We start from the raw sequence: 21,854 nt of genomic DNA, 5'->3' as shown, positions 1-21,854 counted from the left end.
TTTGAGCTATTTTAGAGCTTGTGTTTAATGACTGGGAACTGTTTCAGGAGAGGCAACGCCATGTGTGTACTCAGGCTAGGGTGAAGAATGCTTCTGCACCATTAGAAAGGGAGTTGTAATAGGAAATTCAATAAATGTGGTCTCTGTATTGTTATACATACATGCTCTACTGCTGTGATAAAATGTCTATATTATATCATTAAATAAAATAGAAAAACCAACGTGTAGAACAGATAGGATCCCAGTTAGACGATTATTTGGGGGGAAAAAAAAAACAAAACAAACGAGAATCTTAACAGCAGTCATTTTCTGGAGGGTAGGATTATGTCTTTTTTTCCCCTACTTTACATGTTTCTGTACTTTGTTTCAGCAATAACTGAGTGTAACTTTTAAAATTAAGATAAAAAAAGATTTCTATTTTGAGGGAAAAAGGTGCCTGAGAAAGTTAATTTATGAGATATCTTTCTACTGTAGTTATGTTTTTTTTGTTTGTTTTAAGATTTATTGTACTGAGTTAAATTCTATAGGTTTAGATTAGATGTATTGAATTTCTTAATTTGGTCATTGTTTTTCATCTGTAAGCATTCTAATGTGTACATACTATTTTTAGTAACCTTATATTAATCAACACGGTTTCTTACATTAAGTGTTTTCCTATTATGTGCATATTTTAAATTTATATATATTTGCTGTCTCACAGACGCTCTTCGATTAAGGGTCTTGGAGAGGTAGAAATGCTTATAAAACATGTCTTGCCTGGAATGTGATTTAAAGCTCAGGGAAAACTTCAAACTTGGCTTGCTTTTTTCCCCTTGTAGTGTGTTGCAAGCCATTCAAAACCCATGAATTTACTACGTAGGTAGAAGCCGATTCCATAGAAATCATCACAACTTTAAAATTTTCCTCAAGTAGCAACTATTTGGCAGTCATTTCAGTATGTTACAAATGGCCTTTTCTGCGATCCCTAATTTATTTTCAGAGGCATATAATATTTTTTCCAGAGGATTTATGTGAAAATAATTTTTATTTTTTTGTCTTCAATTGACAGTTTACCTGTAGATATAAAGTGCTGATATAGTTGTATGTCAGTTTTAAAAAATATATGTAAGTGCCATTACCAAAATTAACATGGCTGTCTGGTGAGTGTTTTGAAACTTGTTGACGTCAAGGAAGCCTGGTATTAAGTATAACTCCGTGAAGATACACGTGTTTATTATAGGTCACTATGCGTGTCCCTCCACGTCCCTCCACGTGTTCATTAAATCGTGGGGCCCTGTGACGAGGTAGAAGGTCCACGCAGAATCACAGGCCCTGAGGAAAGCGTATGGACCCACTGTTCACAGTGCTCAGCCTGCCTTCTGGGTCGTCCTCTCCCATCACTTAGGTGGAAAGAGGAGGGAAGTGCAATGATGAGTGGAAAGGAGAGGCACGCGTCTTCAGAAGCTGCTTTTGTTCTGTTCTCAGAGGTCTTCTCTGGCTCTCGGGGTCCTGTGTCACACGGCCCCTCTGTCGTTACATTAGGTTGGTATTTGCAAATACAACAGCATTCAAAATACTGTGAAGGGATTTCACATCTTAGGCTGTGACTTTTTCCTTATTCTCTTAAACGTGCTGATTTTGGACCCAAAAAGTAGCACTTGATCTTAGATTTATTAAGGGGACTCCAAAAACAGCCAGGCATATATTGAGGGGTTCCTGAAATAATTTACTGATGTTGTTTTGGGGGTTTTTGTTGTTATTACTACTGTTTTATTTACCCAAATGAATAATTATAACATTTGGGTACATATAGACCCCCCCCAAAATCTCATTTCTTTCAGAAGACTAGAAGTGGTACTGTATATGTACTTTGGTCATAGAGCAGTGAATTTGGAAATTAAAGTCTGTGATGAATATTGTTATATATAAATCTTTTATCAGATTATTGCTTAGTTTCTGAGGGGTGATGAAAGATAGATCTGTAAGTGTGTTTCTGAGCCAAAAGGTAAAAACATTTTTAGTGCCTTGAACATATTGCTGGCTTAGATGTCTTGAATATTACTGGACTGATTACTGGTCCCCTAGAGGACCACCAAGTTGGATCGATAAAAACTGCATGACTATACTGATATTAGACATAGGGAATAAAGGATTAAACCCTTAATCCTTCTCTTCTAGGCCTCCCAGGCTAGTGGAATAGAACAGCGGAAATTCATACAATGGACCAAACTGTGAACCTAATTCCATGAAACAAGGGACACATTAACACACATTGGTCCTGAGAAGCATAGTTACCGAAGGGGAGGAAGTCAGGGTTAGGAGCTCCCCCACTTGTGATATGCCCAGCTCTGCCTGCTGGACACCTCCCCTGGGGCAGCCCACCCACATCTGAGCTTTGATGAGCCCATCAGTGAACTCATCCGTCCTCTCCTAGGCAAACCTGGCCCTTTGCCTGTGTTCCTTATTTTGGTGACTGACACACAGCGTGTGCCCTAAGTGCCCACGTCTGAAACCAATGCCTCATTTTTGTCTACTAGCTTCTCCTGCATTGTGCAGCTACTATGATTTATACATTTTATTACTTCTATTCCTAAATGTTCATCCATCTCCATCTCTGCATTCCGTGGCCACCCCTTAATGTAGACTGCTGTCATCCCTCACCCAGGCTACTGTAACAGCCTCCTATCCAGATCAGTTTCCTGCCTCAGTTTCAAGTCTCCAATTCTGTTCTCCACACTTGCGGCCAAGCTGTTGCAGTCTGGGATTTTCTAGTTAACAATATCAGACTCGTTTCTATATGGGCTACATTGCTTGTTTTATTTGTTTTGCCATCTACCCCTCCCCACCTTGCAAGAATATAATCCAGCCTTGAGCAAATAGAGCTAGAAAGTGCATAAGGTAGATTCTTTCAGATTGTTTATTACTTGTGTATGCCTGTGTGTATTTATTTTGCTCATACCATCTCCTGGAAAAGTTACTGTATACTTCATTGATTTTTAGAGTTGCTAATATCTCAATAAATTGGGCTGTTTACCATTTCGAAGTAGATACTACGTTAAATTACAATCAATGGACCAACACCAAATAGTCTCCACCACTACTAATAACACTTAGTGATTTGTGGTTGACATCCTACTAAATTTAGATAATAGTCTTTTATCTATAGTTTTAATATGTTGCAATAATTTCTGCAGCTAAGAAAATCAATAAAAACTGTGTTGACTAGTGCCATTTGATTTGGGGTAAAATAAACTTCAATTCCACAAGTATTTATTGAGAAGCCGTTATGTAGGGAAAATGATGAATCAAATATGTGTCCTAATCACTCTCAAGGGGGATTCGTAACCCAACAGGAGAAACAGTAAATTTCACTAAATCATATGGAGTACAGACTGAATTAATACAAGAGAGGTGCAGGGACTCCACACAAAGTTAAGGGTGGGAGGGAGAGTTATTTCTGGAAAAAGAATTACAGGTGGAATTAAATTTAGTCCTTAAGAGTAAGTCCAGGCTGTGAACAAGCAGAGATCAGGGGAAAGGAGGAGTAATTATTGGGCTAGGAATGATTTAATTATGGGGAATAGTAGATGGTCGCATTCATTGGAATGGTGGTGATGAGCCTGGAAAGACTTTGGTGCTATACTTGGGCATTAGAATTTTATATAGCCAGGCAGGAGCCCTGAAAAACTTATGACATGGAGATAAATAAACAATTAGAATATATAGGAGAAGGTCTTCTGCGTTATAAAAGATCTCTTATTTTTCTGAAGTCCTTTTAAAATTTAGGAATGATTGATTTAAATGACTTTTTGGAATGACTTTTATTCCTGGGAAATTCAATGTGCCATGTAAAAGTGATTGTTATTTTTAGAGATGACTGTCAGAACCATAAAAATTATTGTCACTTACCCAGAGGTTGATTCAATCACCAACTACCCAGGAAACAGGTGTCTTATTTCTGAGGAGGCTGCTCCATTTCACGTGAATGCCGTGTTCCCAAGCCTGCTCTTACGTTTACTGCTGCCTGGAGTTTGGCACGCGTGACATTGCTGTAATTCACCTGGCATCAGTATTCTGAATAGCAACTAAAATGTGGATTTATTCAGCTAATCACTGTGTTAGTGGTAAAATTACTGGAACCTGAAATGTCCCATGGAGCTGATAAAAGTAGTGATCTGGCCTTTCCTTTCCCGAGGAGGTCAAACAGACCTTCACAGTTTTGCCCTTGGGCAGGCGTTAGATGAGTGTGCAGATTATAAACTAAAGCCACTCCTTGAAAGGTTAATTATTTCTCCCCAGTAAAGTCTAGAAAGCAAAGGCTTGGCGGATGTTTTCCAAATACGGATGTATGCACAACAGTACATCCTGGTGCTAGAAGAATATGCTGGAACTTCTAGTTGAATGTGTACACGTAGCAAGTGCTGTTATGCGTGTCAGGCACCATTCTAAGCACCTGATGTGTATTAATTTATTTGCTCTTTAGAACTTTAGGAGGAGGGCATAGTTACGTCCTGTTCACATATGAACAAACTAAAGAACAGACAAGTTAAATAACTTGCTTAGAGGTCTATGCAATTATTAAGTAACAGGTGTTTGCATCCCAGAATCTGGCCCCACAGCCCGTGCTTATTCAAGAAACTAAACTTTACCAATATTTAGTACGTTGATTAACGCTAGTACCTTTACGGGGTTCACGAAAGTGCCATGCAGTTGTGAGCACTTTGCGATAGTGTCCTTAAATAAAGGGGAATTCACAATGCGGAAGGTGTCACCAGGTTTTAATGACTCATTTGCTCTCAGTATTTTGGGGGCACATAGCTGTTGCATGTGCCAGGTTATGGGGTCACAGATTACGTTACCTACTTTTCGTGAAACTTACCTAAAGCAGCTGCACTGAAGGTTTGCTACAAACGTCGTGGACATGAGCGAGAACACAGCGGGACTGCCCCTTCCCTGGGCCCGGGGCCGGCTCAGCCTCCCACCCCAGGAAGAGCGACCGTGGTCCTGCCGGGGGTGGCGAGATGAATAATCTTCCCCAGCTGCACCTGTGTCTGTACATGTGGTGTAGTTAATGATGGATTTCTTCCCCTAAGTAAATATTCAAATATTAACCAGTGGTAGGACGGGTGTAGAATATTAAAATCAATCAATGTACACCTGCAAACACGCATACACACATACATATAGACACACGTATTATAGTTTATGTACATATGTTATGTACCTACGGTGCGAGTGAGGGCCTGAGCGTGGGGATGGTTCCTCACGGCCGAATTTCAGGGCCTGGGACATTGGCCATCGTAACCCCCAGGAAGCCGTCCCGTTTGCAGTCATCATGGGGTGCGCTGGGGGAGCTGCTTGCCTCTAGCCCATTCTTCCTCACAGTTTCTTAGCTCTTAAGATACATACTCTTAAGTTCATACTGTATCGAAACATATTTCTTTTTATCCTCTCTTTTGTTTCTCACATCCTATTTCAGAAACCTTGATAGAAGTACATTTTCATTATCTCATACAGAACTGCATTGTTTTACAGTGTTTCTCAGATATCTTTTTAAGCGTTTTTGACAAACATTTAGCTTTTATAAGGTGCTCAATTGCAAGATGCTGTTGACCAGTGAGGGCCCAGATATCCGAAATCTGCTTCCTTCCTCTGCGCCTGTGTCGTATATCTGAGGCTTTGTTTTAATTGACATCTTAGGTAGTGACTGAGATGATTTGGACATGGATTTTGCTTGGCTTTTGTCATTCACTTTTTGATGCACGAAGCCTCGCTTGCCTGTGAAAGCTAGGTGCTGTTGTAGGCAGCTGTTGAGGTACACTGATGGATACGTGGGGGTCTCTGCCCCCAGATCTCGGTGCCTGCCTCCACGTGGGGGAGGGAAGCCAGGCAGGTAGATAGCCGGGACTAGAAAAGACTGTGATGTTTGAGGCTCTTGAAACGTAATCTTTTGAAAATGGTTGCTTGTCGTTTTTGTCTGCAGTAGAGAATTATATTGTGCCCCCCACGTCCCCAGTGACCACTTCCTCGTGCATTCATGTGTATGAAGTGCCCTTCATACTGGAGTGTGTCATACTGCCCTTCCCTGGAGTGTGTCCTGATCCTGCCACCCCCTTAACTGAGAGCGTGCAGCAGGGCTGACAAGGTGCCAGGCCCGAGCTTTAGGGAGGACTGGCGGTTTCTGCTTTGCTGATCTTGGAAGCCATGCCATGCAAACACCCTATCACCCCGAGGCCAACCATGGCAGGAGGAAGCTCCCGATACCCAGGGGCAAGAGAATCAATGAAACCAGCAAGCACTGACATCCTCAGCTGACAGCCGCCTCCAACTTAAGAGACATGGGCATGTGCCACCTCTGAAGTGGGACCTGCAGCCCCAGGCCATCTGGCTGTTGCCATGTGGAATTCCCCCCAGTGCTCAAATTGCTGAATTGTGAGCAAATAAATTAAATGGTTATTATTCAGGACCGTAAGTTTTGGGTTAGTGTGTTACGCAGCCATAGTTAACCAAGATAGCATTCAAGCCTAGCTCTAATTTTCTAATTGCCAAGTGGGGGAGGGGGCTGTGTGAAAATGATGTAACATGCCTATGTTGGCTGCAGACTAGGGTTTTGGGGTTTGGGGGGGGGGGCAATGAGAACGAGAAGGGACCATAATGGACCAAAGGGAATTGCTTTTAGCAAGTGTGAGATTTATCCCAGGATTTGATTTTGTCTATGAAATCATAAAGTGCATTGAAGGAAAGAATAACCAATATAAGAGGAATATTAAGCAATCCGTGTGATAATTGAGGAAGTCACCGTAACCCTTCTGAGCATGGGGACTCCACCAGTGAAAGGACTTCATGCTTTGAAATTCTTTTCCTCTTGTGCCGGAGAGTGTTTTATATTTTATGATACTGCTGATACAGCTGTGGCTTTCTCAAAATAAAGCGACAATAGACAGGACACCAGGTCCCTGGACCCACAGTTGAGTAATTTATTCTTTTGCTTTTGTTGATTCAGAGCATTTTTTTCCTTTCTTTTTCTTCCTTCCTTTCTTTTTCTTTTCTTTTCTTTTTTTTGAACATTACTGCGTGTCATGCAGTGTATTAAGAATGGAGAAGGGGATTAAGACACGGAGGAAGATTTCAGAGTAGCGTATTCACATTCCCTCTGATTCTCAGGAACCCAACATGAAAGGAAATGGCTTAAAATACCTCTTGGTTCGTGTAACAAGAGAAGCAGGAGAAGCACAGAGACTGGAGGACAGTGCCTGGAGGAGAAACCCACTGGGCCTGTTAGACTGATGAGAAGGGCCTGGCCCTGTGTGTCCTTTGTACCTTTGAGTTTGTTCTTTTTCAGTGTAAATTAACTCAGACTTAAATCCAAATCTGGATGATGGCCTGTGCAGCCCAGATGGACGTGTCTGTCTCTTCTGACCTGACGTAATGTCCTTCCTAGAGTCTGGCTGGCCAGCTGCCTTTTCCTCAGAAGCTCCTTCGTGTCCGAGGGCTTTTGCACTCACTATTCATGTTGCAAGAAATTGTCTGATTCCAGATCCTGGCAGAAGACACAGCTCACTGGTAACCATCACAGAAGCCAAACTTGCCTGTCGCTGCCCACCCCCTCTGTGAATACCCACGCTCTACGTTGTCACTTTCTGCCCCCCTCACTGGATGCTTGCTGCAGTGATCAGACATCAATTATCCTGTATGTTTTACCTGTCTGGCATCTGGCTCTTATTAGTAAACCGTGAAACTCCGCAGGCACTGGTCATTGTTGGTTTCTGTTTTCCACCCGGCACCTGGACCGTGCGTTCACCTCCCTCACAGTTGTAGTGAGACCGAGGGCTAGACGCAGAGCTCAGTACATGCTGCGTTCATTTTGTCAGTATTTAAAAAGCAGAGCAGAGTGGTTTTGTTTCCCTCCCTCCTGCAGACTTTTGTTCAGAAGGGGAGATGGCGGGGTCGATCTGGGCAGATTTCAGCGGTGGCTGCTTTCCTGCCCACCTCCTGCACCTGGCAAAGCGGAGATTTCAGGACTCTTCCTGGATCTTCTGTGTGAGCACCTGGGGGTGGGGAGGTGCGTTGGATTCCTGCAGAAAAAGCCTTTCTGAAGGGGCCACCTCTCTTAGTTCTGGGCCTTCCAAGGCTTCCTGCTAGCCAGCCCCAGGAAGCAGTCTGTTTCTCTGCCTGAGCCCTTCAAAGGTGTGTGCTTAGTGTTGGCCCTGGGACTTCAGCATTAACTTGTATTCCGTCCATCTTTCCTTTTGTTTTAAGAGTGAGAGGGGTATCATTTTTCCCTGCTCTGCGTCTGAGCTCAAGTGGGTAGTTCTTGAAACATGGCGGTTTTGAGAAACCTAACTAAGTCCAGAATCATAAAATCGGAAGCAGGAGAGAGTGGTGAGGCTGGAGATGGGGGCAAGGGCTGGATCAGAGTGGGCCTTTCACAGCATGTTATTCTCAGATGGCTGGACAGTTGTAGTTTAAACAGAGATGTTACACGGTCACCTTTGTGTTAAGACCTCTCTGCTGATGGAAAGAGGTAGCCTTCTGCAGAGGGCTAGGTGAGAGATGAGGACGGCCTTGGACTACAGTTGGGGGGGGGGACACTGGAGAAAGGTCTGTGAGATATTTGGGAGATAAAATTGTTAGGATGCAATTTGTTGAACATTTACTAAATGCCCTCTGTGCACGGGTGTTGGAGCAGTGGATAAGAAAGGCCTCATCACTGCCCCCATGGAATGAATGTCAGGTTTCTGCTTGAGTCCCTGCATGGATGGCAGTGCCATTGCTGGGCTGAGACGCTCTGGCTGAGTCACATTCGAAGCTATGGAGGAAGAGGTTACAAGTTCAGTTTTGGTGTGAGTTAGAGGTCAACAGAACGTCTCTTTGTTAGACTGACCAACTTTTTGGTGAGCACCCAATTGAGGGAAACCTTTTAATGGAGACAGTGCCATGTTCCAGACGCTTAGTTGTTTATGAAATGACAGCTTAACTCTAATTGTTCCCCAAGGAACAGTGTCATGGCACAAATATAGTTTGGATCAATTACACGCAGCTAGTTCAGAGGGCACAGGGTCTTTACCAACAAAGAACGTTGTTATTGCATCTTACACATTATGCAGTGAAACTCACATATACTTATTTTATGTTGCTTTACTGTCTTCATAATCATTTGAAAGTTTTCTATTTACAGTAGTAACGTTTGTAATATATTTGTAATACGATAATTGGCATCTGGAGAAAAATCATTAGTCTTACAAATAGCACTTTCACCTTCTATGCAAATTTATGCACAAGTGAAATGATGAATAAAAATGAAAGTTAAAATGTATTAAGTTCTTACTATCTATCTTGCAAACACAGTTATCAAATTAAAACCAAATCCTGACTTAAGTCAAGAGAGACTCTTTGAAAGGGTTATGGGAAGAGCAGGGGGAGGGGCTCTTGTGACAGGAGGCTGCCTCTGAGCGTGAGCTCTCGCAGTGGCCGAGGTCACACAGCAAAGGGCTTTTCTTTCATGGGGAAATGTGAACAAGGCCAGAAAGGTGTGGGGAAGTGAGAGGAATGGGTGGGGGTGGCATGATGGGACAGTGAACCGGAGAATGTTTTACCCCGAGGCTGGTCCCTGGAAACAGGTGCCTTTCCGGAGAGTTGCATGCTGACCCAGGTTGCTGGTGTCACTGAGGCAGGGAGAAACTTAACTAAAGTTTGATCAAGTCAGGTTAAGGGGTACCTTGTGATGGATAGTGGGGACAAACAGGTCAGCTGATCTTTATTGGAGCAAAGAATGGGAATTTGGAGGGCCTCTGGCTGGCCTCCTTGCAGGTAAACAAGGGGGTCACCTGCACCCCTAGGTCTTACCCGAGTCACATGGGGAAGATTAGTTGTTTGCAGGAAGCCCTTTCCGGGAATGCCAAAGGGTGTAAGGATTTCTCATGGTGTTTCCAGAGCTGATGGCTCAGGTGAAATGCAGCATTGCCACTGTGCTCAGCACTTTATCTGTTTCATCTTCATGGTAACCCTGCAGTGGACTTACTGACTCTTAGAAGCTGCCTCGTGGTACATACAGGGACATTGAGGACTGGACACGGTGCTGGTACACGTGGGGCGGGGAGTGCCTGAGACACCCCCTCAGCCACTCCACAGCGAGTGGACCATCAGCATCTCACAGAACTGGTGGCACCTCGGAGAACTATGCTGCCTAAGCCGCTTCTTTTTTATATCACCTGGAGTCCAAAATATCTCGTCAGCTCATGCGTTCCATAGGCCTTTTCTTGTTGCAAGTACCGGCCACTAGGGAGTGCTATAGAATCCATGGAGGAACCAAACTTGAAAACTGAGAGGACAGGAAAAAGGACTTTAAGCCTTAGAAATAGTAACCAGAGTCTCTGGCCCCTCTTCTCACAAGGGTTTCCTAACAGGGGCACACCTGGTATTTTACAGAACACTTCTGCACTGTGAAGGCTGTCCCATCCGTTGGTGACCAGTGACACCCTAGGCTTTTGCCCACCAAATGCCAGGAGGGACCCACAATCATGTGACCAGCAAACATGCTTCATATTTCCACATCCTCACCCTGCAGGGAGGTGATGCGATCTGCCTTTGAGGGCCCGACCCCTCGAACACACTGCCGTTGCTGAGTCAGCTCTGAGGGCATTCGCTTGTCTCCACGCTCAGTTCTAAACCTCAGGCTCTCCTGACTTCTGGAGAAGTTCAGCTCCCTGACCAACCTGGGGCCCTGGGCATGGTCGTATTGCCTCCCTGTGGTGACTCCCTTGGGAGCCTCATGGATGAAGGGAGTCGGTTCTCGGTAAACCCTGGGCATTGCTCTCGTAAAATTGTATATCTCCACACTAGTCAAGTTGATCGATGTGTTATTTACTAATTTGGCCTAAAGTTTGCACAGTTGATGGACTGCTTTGGTAGGTGATTTTTATGCATTTTTTTATTTAATTGATATGACAGGCACCCCCAATAGGTAGCAGGATCCCTGTGTTGTAGATGAGGGCCAGACTCATGAGGGTTCACTTGACGAGGGAGACACAAGATACATGGTTGAACAAAGAAGGGGATTAAAAGGGCTTCCGACTGTCAACATATTTCATATGCTTTTTGTGAACAAAATACTAAGAGAAGTGAAATGGAGAAAGGAAACTAAAAGCATATAAAATTACATAAAACGTTTTTCTTTCGTATATAGAATCCTGCGTTTTTAGATTTTATCAAGTGACCTTGAGTAAATCATATCACTCTGTGGACTTCAGTTTCCTCAGAAGAAAATAGGACGTTTGGACTGGATGACTTCTAAGGTCGCTTAAGAGTTATTAATTGGGGGAGTGTGTAACTATTAAAGATATTATGTAAATGTGGCTATTTGGCCATGTAAATTCATTTTTATGCCATCCTTGAAACCCACTAAAATGATGACAAATGAATTTAAAAGGCACAAATCCATGAAGCTAAGAATGAGAGTGTGAGATAACAAGAGACATATGATGTCAGTAAAATTTTGGTAGCTGCAAAATGAATGGGTCAATGGTGATGCCGTAGGAAATCAGAGAAAGCCGTGTCCTGAGCTTAAAGGGGGAGAGGAAGTCAACCAGGACCGTGCTCGTTAGTGCGGGGAGACCTTGGGGAGACTCGGGAATTTGCTAAGAAGGTGGGTTTATGGGGTAGAACTGAAAAGAGGGGATTTGGATGAAAGGTTGTGTGGGAAGTAGTTAAGACCACCGACTAGATGCTCTTCCCAGCTGATAAAACCAGGCGTCTGCCTTTCTTAACCTCGCAACAGACTAAAGGATTCCTGCAGAGGCCGTATCAGAGAAGCCTCCGGCGCTGAGACCCAGGTAGATACAGCCGAGGGTGCAGTGCGATACCACACTAGATGAGGGAATTACTTCCTTTATAAATAAAGGTGTGCGTGCTTGCTGATGGGTTCTCAGAATCCTGGCAGCCAGCCTTCTCCCTCCTCTTAGGAGACTGGGAATTCCTCTTCCGGAAAATGCCTCCTCTCCCAAGAGAAAAGAAATACGGATACTGGGGTCTGAGCAGGTATTGATGGAAAAACTCGCCATATTGTAGCGAGTTGTCAGATCCGATTGTTACATCCTACGTATGAAAGCAGAACTTCCGGTCAGCATTTCAGAGCCTCAGTCTAAATTTTTAAGAACATGTAGCAGAGGATTACCAGTCGTCTGAGGAATGCCCACTGCTGTAGAAAGGGACCAAGTCTCAAACATGGGGGGAAGGGCCATTATCATTAGTAAGTATCCTCAGAAAGATAAGAACTTATATTGCTTCCATGTGTTTTTTTAAAAGGCCATTAAAATGAATAAATAAAAGAAAATACTATTAGTAGTTAAACAGCTGGTAGCAGAAATGAAATAATCAATAGCTATGGATACTTAATGTAATTAAAGCTCCCAGGAAGTAGAGAGAGAAGATGAAAGTAAAAGACTAGAAAAATAAGAGACGTTAGAGACCCAACTCAGGGGGTCCGATATCCAAATAGAAATTCCAAAATGATGATGGAGAGAAAATGGGGAACAAGAATAAGGCAGGGGTGGGTGGGCTGAGATACTGATTATTTTTTCCCCACCTTGTAGTAGTATTTGGCATTTTCAACTGTGTATTCCTTTCATATTTTTAAAAGTAATTTACTTTAAATTTTCAAAAGCAAAAATATAATTGTATGGGAAGGTTGAAAATATATACTTGAGTACTGTCAAAGACCAATAAAATTAAAAGTGGGCAAGGAAAAAAAATATCGTTTTGATTTTTTTTAAAGTACCTATTTCAGGAAAATTACTTCAATTATCATAGTTAGACAAGTAACATTTTTCTCTTAAAAACAGCAACCACACATCTGTGGCATAGATCATGAAAGATAGCTGATGTCAAAACAGCAACTTCACAAGTTTATAATCAAGAATTTTGCCTCGGAGAACCGTTTGTGTAATAAACAAGGCTGTCTTTCTATTTGAGAGCAAGAAGTAGTCTCGATGTACCTTAACTATAGTCAGGCTTTTAAAAGTTGTGTGAAATTTCTAATAATAATTTTCTCATTCAAGATACATTTATTGAGTTTCTATTCTGTGCCAAACATCGTTCTCAATTACTGATTTATATGGGCCCATTTAATCCTCAGCACCGCCCCATGAGGGTAGTCGTATAGTCATTTCTCATTCCCATTTTTTAGATGAGGAGGCTGAAGTGTAGAGAGGTTGGATAACCTGCCAGGGGTTTCCAGCTGGCCAATGGAAAAGCCAGGTGATAAATCAGAGTCCATACTCTTAATTAATTCACTTCTGCTCTGCTTGTTAAATAACGAACCCTAAACATCGAAGCTGAATAAAGTATCCACGTTCCCATAGCTAGTTCTTTAGAAGAAAATAGATGGGATTTTGCTGGAAAGCTTTTGTCAGCCACTGAATGTGTAAGAACTCATCTAGGTCAGTGCTCATTGGTTGACCATCCAAGGCTTACGTGCTGACCCCGTAGAAGAACCCAGGCACTCCACGATGACCGGGCGAGTGCACAGTGCAGGACACCCAACGTCGTTTTTCTCACCTGTATTCTAATCCTGGCACTGTTCATGGTTGGTATTGATTGTATGGAAATTGTCAAGGAAGTTAACCACATTTACAGCTCAAATACAGCCATCTCTGAAGTGATTGGTATAAATATCTTTTTTTTTTAAACTTTGCAATTTTTAGCCTTGTTTGTATTATGGTTTGTGGTTCATGTAGCAGGCACTTAACTATTTGTCATTAATCAATGGTGTGTAGTGTATGCTACAGTTATTCCTAATACTCAAGGTTAAGAAATGACTTTCAGATATGAATGTTACAAATCTGGTTGGTTTGTTTGTTTTTCCTAGTTCAACTTTGTGGGGAAACTTTTGGGTCCTCGTGGCAATTCTCTGAAGCGTTTACAAGAAGAAACCTTGACAAAAATGTCCATCCTTGGAAAAGGGTCCATGAGAGACAAGGCAAAGGTAATACTATTGGCAGTGGGTACTTTTTCAGTCATTACATGATGTACTTTTAGATCACCCATTTTATTAATACATATTGCATAAAAGCTAACTAGAATCTCAAATTATAGTATAAGATGATGGATTTATGATACTGTTTAGAAAATTGGGGCACTCTGGCCAATTTCAGAATAGGTCGTATTTTAAACCTACATCTATAACTGTTATATTCGTGTATTAAATAAAATAGTAGTACCCATGGTTTTGATTGTAGAAGCAATATGTTACCTTGTAGAAAGTTCAGTGATACTGAAATTATCATGAAAAGAAATAAAAGCTATCTGTAGTCTTACCATCATTGTCTGCATTTTAGAGTAGTTCCTTGAGGTCTTTTTCTATGCCTGTGTTTCACATAGTTGAATGTATCAAGTACATAATTGTATTTGCCCTTTCTGCCCTTCATTTGGTATTCTATGTATTGTATCAAGTTAAAATTGATTGGGAATTTCTAAATAATTGCTTACACATAGTTGTTCTACTTGGGTGTACTCACATTAACTGCTTCCTTTTTTAATGAGCTGAAATGACTGACTTTATTTTTGTTGATCACTTTCTTAAATATGCCAATTCTGAGGGAAATTTTCACATTTCATAATGTGTTGTCGCTTATGTGGTTCTCTGTTATCACTTTGCTGTTCCTTTATTGCTGAAAGATTTGTATTACTAAGAACCAAATTTACATTTAATGATCACGCACCGTGAAATGTTGAACAATGATTGTGTCAGACAAGAAAGTTATTTAGACAAAATTCAGCCTCCTCACAAAAAAAATACATACATATAAAAATAAAAAAAATAGTCTATCTAAATAATAGCTTTCATAATAAAAGTAGCCGTTATTTGTTTATTGAACAGCCACTGTGACTCAGGCACCATGTGAGACGTGTTACAGGCATTGCTCTGTATTATCATTGGAAAAATGATGGGAGGTAAACATAATTTTAAAAGAAATTTTTATATGTAGGAAAACAGATTCAGAGAACTTAAGTGTATTTTCCAGGTTAATTAGTGAGGTTCATAATATTATTTGATTAAAACATGGCTTTGTATCAGACTCACATGGGATGCTGTTTAAAAATACAGATTCCCAGGCCCCAACCTATTTGGGGTGGAGCCTTAAAATGACTTTACAATCGGTGTTTGAAATGGTTCTAATTCACGGCTAGGTTAGCACTAAGCATTGCTGTCTCAAACGATGTCACTTTGATTCCCTGCCTCATCTGTTCTGGTAGTCGGAGAAGATGCAACCTTATATTATATTGGTCAGTTGGTCAGAAATTTTGTGTGTCTTGTAGGAGAGCCTCCCACCCTTACCCATATTTTGATGAAGTCTTCAATAAGGCCGTCAGGTGATGGGGTGCCTGATACGACCAATGAAACTCAAGGACATTGTGCTACTTAGTTTGCTTGTTGTTAATGGAGTTGGTCGGTCGGAAGCATGTTTGGTGGCACTCGGTGGCAGTGATCAGGGCATCTGCAGACAGTTTTACAGGAAAGCAGGAAGTGGGGAAAGCACGTCGTTACCTGGATGACATGTGCAAGTAACAGCAAGTGCCCCGGCTGTCCGTATAAAGAAAGGGAACCTAAATATTGTCAGCTTGCTATCAGCGCTTGGTGGTCCTTCCAGATCAATCACGTCGTCATTTCAAGGGCTGGTGGTAGTTCTCTGCTGTGGCACATTGGACACTCAGTAGTGGCAGTAGCCAGTTATCCTTTTGAAGAGAAGTCTGTTGGGAAGTAACGCATAAGCTCTCTCCCCATCACCACGGGCACTTTGTCGGTGAGTCCCCTGAGTAGCACAGAGGTGGCTGGGGAATGAGGTGCTTTGGATCTGCTACTGTCGGTCCTCTTGGCTCCCTGGTCCCTGAGTGCCTGCTTCGCATTACCGGGGGCACCCTGTTCGTACACACGTGGGCCTCTTTCCCAGACCACTCACCACCCAGTCACTCATGCGCTCATTTCTATGTCCTTGCCCACATCAGTCAGTGAATCGCTGTGGGGATTCCAAGTGGCTGAGCATTTATATTCCATCAAGACAACCGGGAACTGGGGGAATAGCATACACTGGGGGTTACAGTCCACTGAACCCACTGTCAGTGGACAAGACCCCAGAAGCCCCGCCCCCGGATGGCCTTCAGCAGATACTACTGGTGTCCCATCTGCTGTGCTGTAATCAGACCCTCACTGCCTGACTACTCTCGAGCCTTTTTACGAGCTTAATTTTTGTCCACAGAAATTCTCCGTTAACAATGTGCTTATTTCTAAAGAGATTCCATTGCTTTCTATTAAAATCTCATCCTTTTAGGTTTTCAAAGTGTTCACTATTTAAAGTCGAATGTGAACATAATTCACTTTCTTCTTGTGTTTGCTACACCGATAAAATTATGGGAGTCATGACTGATGTGTGCTAGCTGGTTACATGGCATGATAAGGACCAGAGTGCTACGGTTTGTTGAGTCCTCAGTTTGTGCGAAACATCATGCTGCGTGTTTTACCCATGTCCTCTATGTTACAGAGTACTCGAAGAATCAATACTGTCGTCGTTTAATAGTAATTATCATTATGATGATGATTATGGCTGTATTCATCATTTACCGAGTGCTTATTATATGTCAGACATAAACTTAAAGACTTTTTCTGTCTTTATTATTACAATTTCTTTATCACTAATCTCTCCTAATTACTGTTACAGTAACTCCTTTCTCACTACGACAGCCCTGTGAGCAGTAGGTGCTGTTCTGTTACCACCATTTAAAATCACCCCTGCCAGGTGAGGAGGAATTAACCTGCCCAAAGTTATACAGTCCTGGTTGGATATCAGATTTGAATGCAGGACATCAAAGTCTGTGTTTTTCCCCACACATCACATGGTGTCTCCTCATTCACCTTGAAATGGACTGGGAACAACGACTCCCTCTGTGGAATTGTGTCACACCTGTGGTTTTGAGAAGAAAGCCTCCCTGTTCTATCCTAAGTTTGTGATAGAAATGAAAATGTTTGACTAGGAATCAACAATTATGATCTCATTAAAATTGTTATTTTGGTCCTTATTAGAAAAAGATGCTTTCAGAGATGAACTGAAAAAAAAAAAAAGAACTCCTGTGCATAGAATCCAGTTTATAAAGCTTCAGCTATAAAAGGCAGAGTATCAGACCAAATGATTGAAAATGTTCTGATGAGAACAATGAATGGTCTACCGTTGGCATAAAAGAATGGTACTTTCTATACTCAAGACGAATTTCAAAGAAACTGCATAGGATATTATGGTAGCATATATTTGTTCTGTCTTTAATTATTTTTCTTGTTTTCTTTCACTTTCTGACCCACTTTCCATACATGTGAAGGAAACGATCATTTATTGAATGCCTACCAAGTCTACGGCAGTATACTGGGCGGTATAGCCACTGTCTCTTTTGCTGGGCGTGTACGTAAAGCTGGTCCTTTCGTCTTCTCACTGGCCCTGCATTCATAACATCCAACTGATTTTGCAAATGAAATGTTTGATTACATATAATCTGTCTACACTCACACACCTGGTGATCAGCATAGATGAGATTCAGGTGTATCTGACTCAGAGTCCCATTCCCTTTTCACGTTGACATCTCTTTTGTTTGTAAGAATTCAAATTAGCTAAGTAACGAAAGTTGAAGCCTTAAAGGGTTAAATCCGGGGTTTTTATGCCACCTTGGTGTTTGGGTCAATGCTGGAATTAAACGATGTTGCCAGGAGTTCCGGGCTTCTTTCTCATGAGGTAGGTGTTTCTGGAGAGGCTAAGAAGATTCCGTACATTTTGGACGTCACCTTAGATGTAGGTCCCCACTCATCTTAATCTGGCTGATTTTAATGTTGGAAACAAAGACTGTTCAAAGACCCAGATTCGGTAACTGCCGCCCTAATGGAAGCTAGAAAGGAAAAGATAATGGAGCACAGTCAGTAGTCCTTTAATTATCTGGGTGTTTTTTCCTCCTAATTTCCCCCTGAATTTCATGCTATAAACAACAAAAAAGTTAAAAATGTTTATCATAATTATGCAAAATCATGCAGTAAGGTCTGTCATTCATAGTGTTCATTGTTTTATGCTCACATAGAGTCTAGTGCCTGGCATGTAGAAATGCTGTTTGAATGATATATGAGTAGCGAACCAACATAGAAGTGAATGAGTGATGTTTCGTCATTCATTCAGTAAGTGTCTGTTGAGCATCTGCTCTGTACCAAGCGCTTTGCTAGTCTAGTGGAATGCAGCACGGAATGACACAGTCATGGTGTGAGTTCCATGCTCATCACCTCAGTGAGACAAAATGGAAAATGGGCAAGTAACCAATGAGGTCCATTAGGTATTTTAGATTGTGGTAAGTACTCTCTAATATCTCTGCAGGCACACAGCAAACCAGTGCAGAAGGGAGCTTGGTGGCTTAGCCAGTCCAAGACTCCCAGAGGTCTTTGCAGCACTTTTGGCGGGTTGAGCGAGGGAGACTCCGAGGAGGAAAGGGAGCCAGAGCGAAGGGCAGAGGGCAGATGGCTAGACGCCCAGGCCAGAGGCAGCAGGAAGCCTTTTGCGTTTTTATAAAGAACTGGGAGTGGCAGGATCGGATTTATATTTTAAACTTTCTTCCTTAGGTGGCGTTTGCTGTTGATTGACTCTCCTGTGACAACCAAATGCCAGACGAGCTGGTGTAGTTTCTGTTTTCTTTTCCTCTTCTTATAACGACACACTCTTAAACATGGCTTTGCTTTCTGCAGGAAGAAGAGTTGAGGAAAAGTGGAGAAGCGAAGTACTTCCACCTCAACGATGACCTCCATGTTCTCATTGAGGTGTTTGCCCCGCCAGCGGAAGCGTATGCCCGGATGGGGCATGCCTTGGAAGAAATCAAGAAGTTCCTCATTCCTGTTAGTACAGCTTTTCCTGATAATTCATTTGAACTTTAAAGTCTTTCCTTTATTTTAATCCTTGATCATTCTGATCAAGAATTGTGACTTGCAAACAAATGAGAAACAAAAACTCATAGACACAGACAATAATTTAGTGGTTACCAGAGGGTAAGGGGGTGGGGGGTGGGTGATGAGGGTAAAGGGGATCAAATATATGGTGATGGAAGGAGAACTGACTCTGGGTGGTGAACACACATGGGATTTATAGACGATGTAATACAGAATTGTACACCTGAAATCTATGTAAATTTACTAACAATTGTCACCCCAATAAAATTAATTAAAAAAAAAAAAAAAAGAATTGTGACTTGCATAGCACATTATCTAATGAAAAGCTTCACGGACTCCATTGCAAGTAGACCTCACTGTGTCCCTATGAATTACTTGGCATTATTCCTTCTTTATGTATGAGGTGACAGATTTTTAAAGAGACTGAATACTACTGCTGAGGGTCCATGGCTAAGAACATTGAAGAGCACAGTCGCTTGTCCAAGTTGTGGAACTCCGAGCTCTAAACCCATTGGTGACACTAAAATCACCTCCTGAATCCATTGTTCTCCAACACATGCTCAGTAGTGCTCTCTGTGAATTTTTGAATAGGGCCTCAGTTCAGTTACTTTCCCATGAATCTGTTTTGAACTGCATACAATTTTGTGTCACACCTCCTACCACTTTTCAATGGGGCAGATATTTGGCGTTTATGTAGCACATTTTATTTGGAATGTGCTTTACAAATAATCTATTAATCTTCACACATTTTTTAGTAAAATGGTAGGGAACATATGTATCAGGTTTTGGGTTTTTTTGTGTTTTTTTTTAATTGAAATTTGTTTGGGTGACAAGGGTCAACAAAACTACAAAGGTTTCAACTGTACAATTCTATAACACATCATCTATGTATTACACTGTGTGTTCACCACCCAGAGTCAGTTCTCCTTCCATCACCATATATTTGACCTCCTTTTCCCTCTTCTCCCATTTCCCTCCCCACCTTACCATCTACTAACAACTAAACCGTTGTCTGTGTCTATGAGTTGTTCTTTATTTGTTTGTCTTGTTCTTTTGTCACTTTCAGTTTTATGTCCCACATATGAGTGAAGTCATATGGTTTTCGACTTTTTCTGTCTGACTTATTTTGCTTCGTATGATAATCTCAAGGTTCATCCATGTTGTTGCAAACGGCACTATTTCATCTTTTCTTATGGCAGACTCGTATTCCATTGTGTGTGTGTATATATATACATATATACCACATCTTCTTTATCCAGTCATCTATCGAAGGACATTTTGGTTGTTTCCATGTCTTGGCCACCGTAAATAATGCTGCAATGAACATTGGAGTAACAGGCTGAAATAATGAGAGATTCACATGACTCTTCTGAGGTCACAATACCCTTAATAAGTTAGAGAAAGAATCTATATTTACAGTCAAACCTAGACACTTCATCTTGAGCCTTTCCTGCTGAGCCTAGTGACTTGAAAGGTTCTCTTCATTTTCCTTTCCTTCCGCCTACTCTGCGAGTGTTGGGTCATTAGGATTTCAGTGTCCTTTGTGATCGGTGTTCCTATTATTTTTCTTACTCTACTAGTAAGCTTCAAGTCATGTTTTTGCATTCTGCTTTTGAAAAGTAAGGAAGAGACGGTGTATTTTTAGAATGAATTTACTAAACTTATTTTATGTTTTTAATTCTAAATAACTCAGGAAAATGTCTCTTCTAAATCTTTTATTCAAACTCAGATACACTTATATTTCTTCTGTCATAAAATCACCCTTTTCTCTCTCAAACTCCAGTCCTTCTCTCTTCATCTTTGGAAGAAGCTGCCTGCCTTTACTGTGTCTGCGACTTACTCACAGTTACTCTTCATCCCACAGAAATGCATTCCAGAACTACCCTTCTTTTGCCAAAATTGCTATTTCTGAAATCAGTAATGCCTTTATTGTTAGTGAATCCCATGGGATTAGGACTTGGCTGCTTGACAGAATGAATGCAACACTGATTTCCTGTGGCTTTCAGAATACGATCGCTTCCTTATTCTTCTGAGGTTCTTGTACACTTTTTGGTCCCCTTTGTGGAGCCTTTGTCCTCCTGCTCTTAACGTTATGTTCGTGTTCACAGCCGTGTCCTGAGCCTTTGCCTCACTCTAATAATGTCTCGCCCCCAGCAGTCCTGCTCATTGCTGGCCTTCGTGTACAAATAAATTTTGGGGCTAGGGGTTCCCACAGCCACCTGCAAGCCTAACAATTCTCTAAAAGGACTCACAGGACTCAGAAATTCTATTATACTCTATGATTATGGCTTATTTCAACAAAAGGATACGAATCAGAATCTGGGAAATTCATAAATATGTAGAAATGAAACAACATAATCAAACTAATCATTAGATCAAAATAGAAATCCACACGGAAAATCAGAAAATGCCCTGAGTTGAATTAAAATGGAAACACAACACACCAGTATTTCCAGGATGCATGTAGGTTAGTGCTTAGAGGAAAATGTATAGTTTTAAATGCCTATATTAAAAAAAAAAAAAAAAAAAAAAAAGGATTTCAAATACATAACCAAAACTTTCATCTTTAGGGGAAAAAAGAAACAAAGCAAGAAGAAAAAGAATAACAAACATTAGACCAGAAATAAGTGAAATAGAGAACAGAAAATAGAGAAGAATCAATGAAATCAAAAGCTGGTTAAGATCAACAAAACTGAAAGCTTTCATTTCTACGTATTTATGAACTTCCCTGATTTCCTTCTTTAATGGATTTCTAATTCATTCCATTGTGGTCAAAGAAGGTCCTTTGTTTGAGTTTGGTACTGGAAACATTTGTGAGGCTTGTGTTAGGGCCCAGCGTGTGGTCGAGCCTAGAGAATATTCCGTGAGCACTTGAGAAGCGTGTGTTCGGGGTGTGGTGTTTCATCAATCTCTGCTT

At 41.5% G+C, this 21,854-nt stretch overlaps 1 protein-coding gene across 5 annotated transcripts in view; it reads left to right on the top strand.

Annotated features, from left to right (window-relative positions):
• The window catches only part of KHDRBS3 (KH RNA binding domain containing, signal transduction associated 3), a 153,565-nt gene that overhangs the window by 53,708 nt on the left and 78,003 nt on the right, over positions 1–21,854 (top strand). For all 5 annotated transcript variants that reach the window (XM_081071118.1, XM_081071117.1, XM_081071115.1 and 2 more), the window contains exons 3-4: positions 13,844–13,960; positions 18,740–18,886. In XM_081071118.1, the coding sequence (XP_080927244.1) occupies positions 13,844–13,960; positions 18,740–18,886 (264 nt within the window). The remainder of the gene's footprint in view (positions 1–13,843; positions 13,961–18,739; positions 18,887–21,854) is intronic.

The sequence above is a fragment of the Rhinolophus hipposideros genome (genome assembly GCF_964194185.1).
Source record: "Rhinolophus hipposideros genome assembly, chromosome: 13".
Classification (NCBI taxonomy): domain Eukaryota; kingdom Metazoa; phylum Chordata; class Mammalia; order Chiroptera; family Rhinolophidae; genus Rhinolophus; species Rhinolophus hipposideros.
This window is presented reverse-complemented; position numbering and strand designations above follow the sequence as displayed.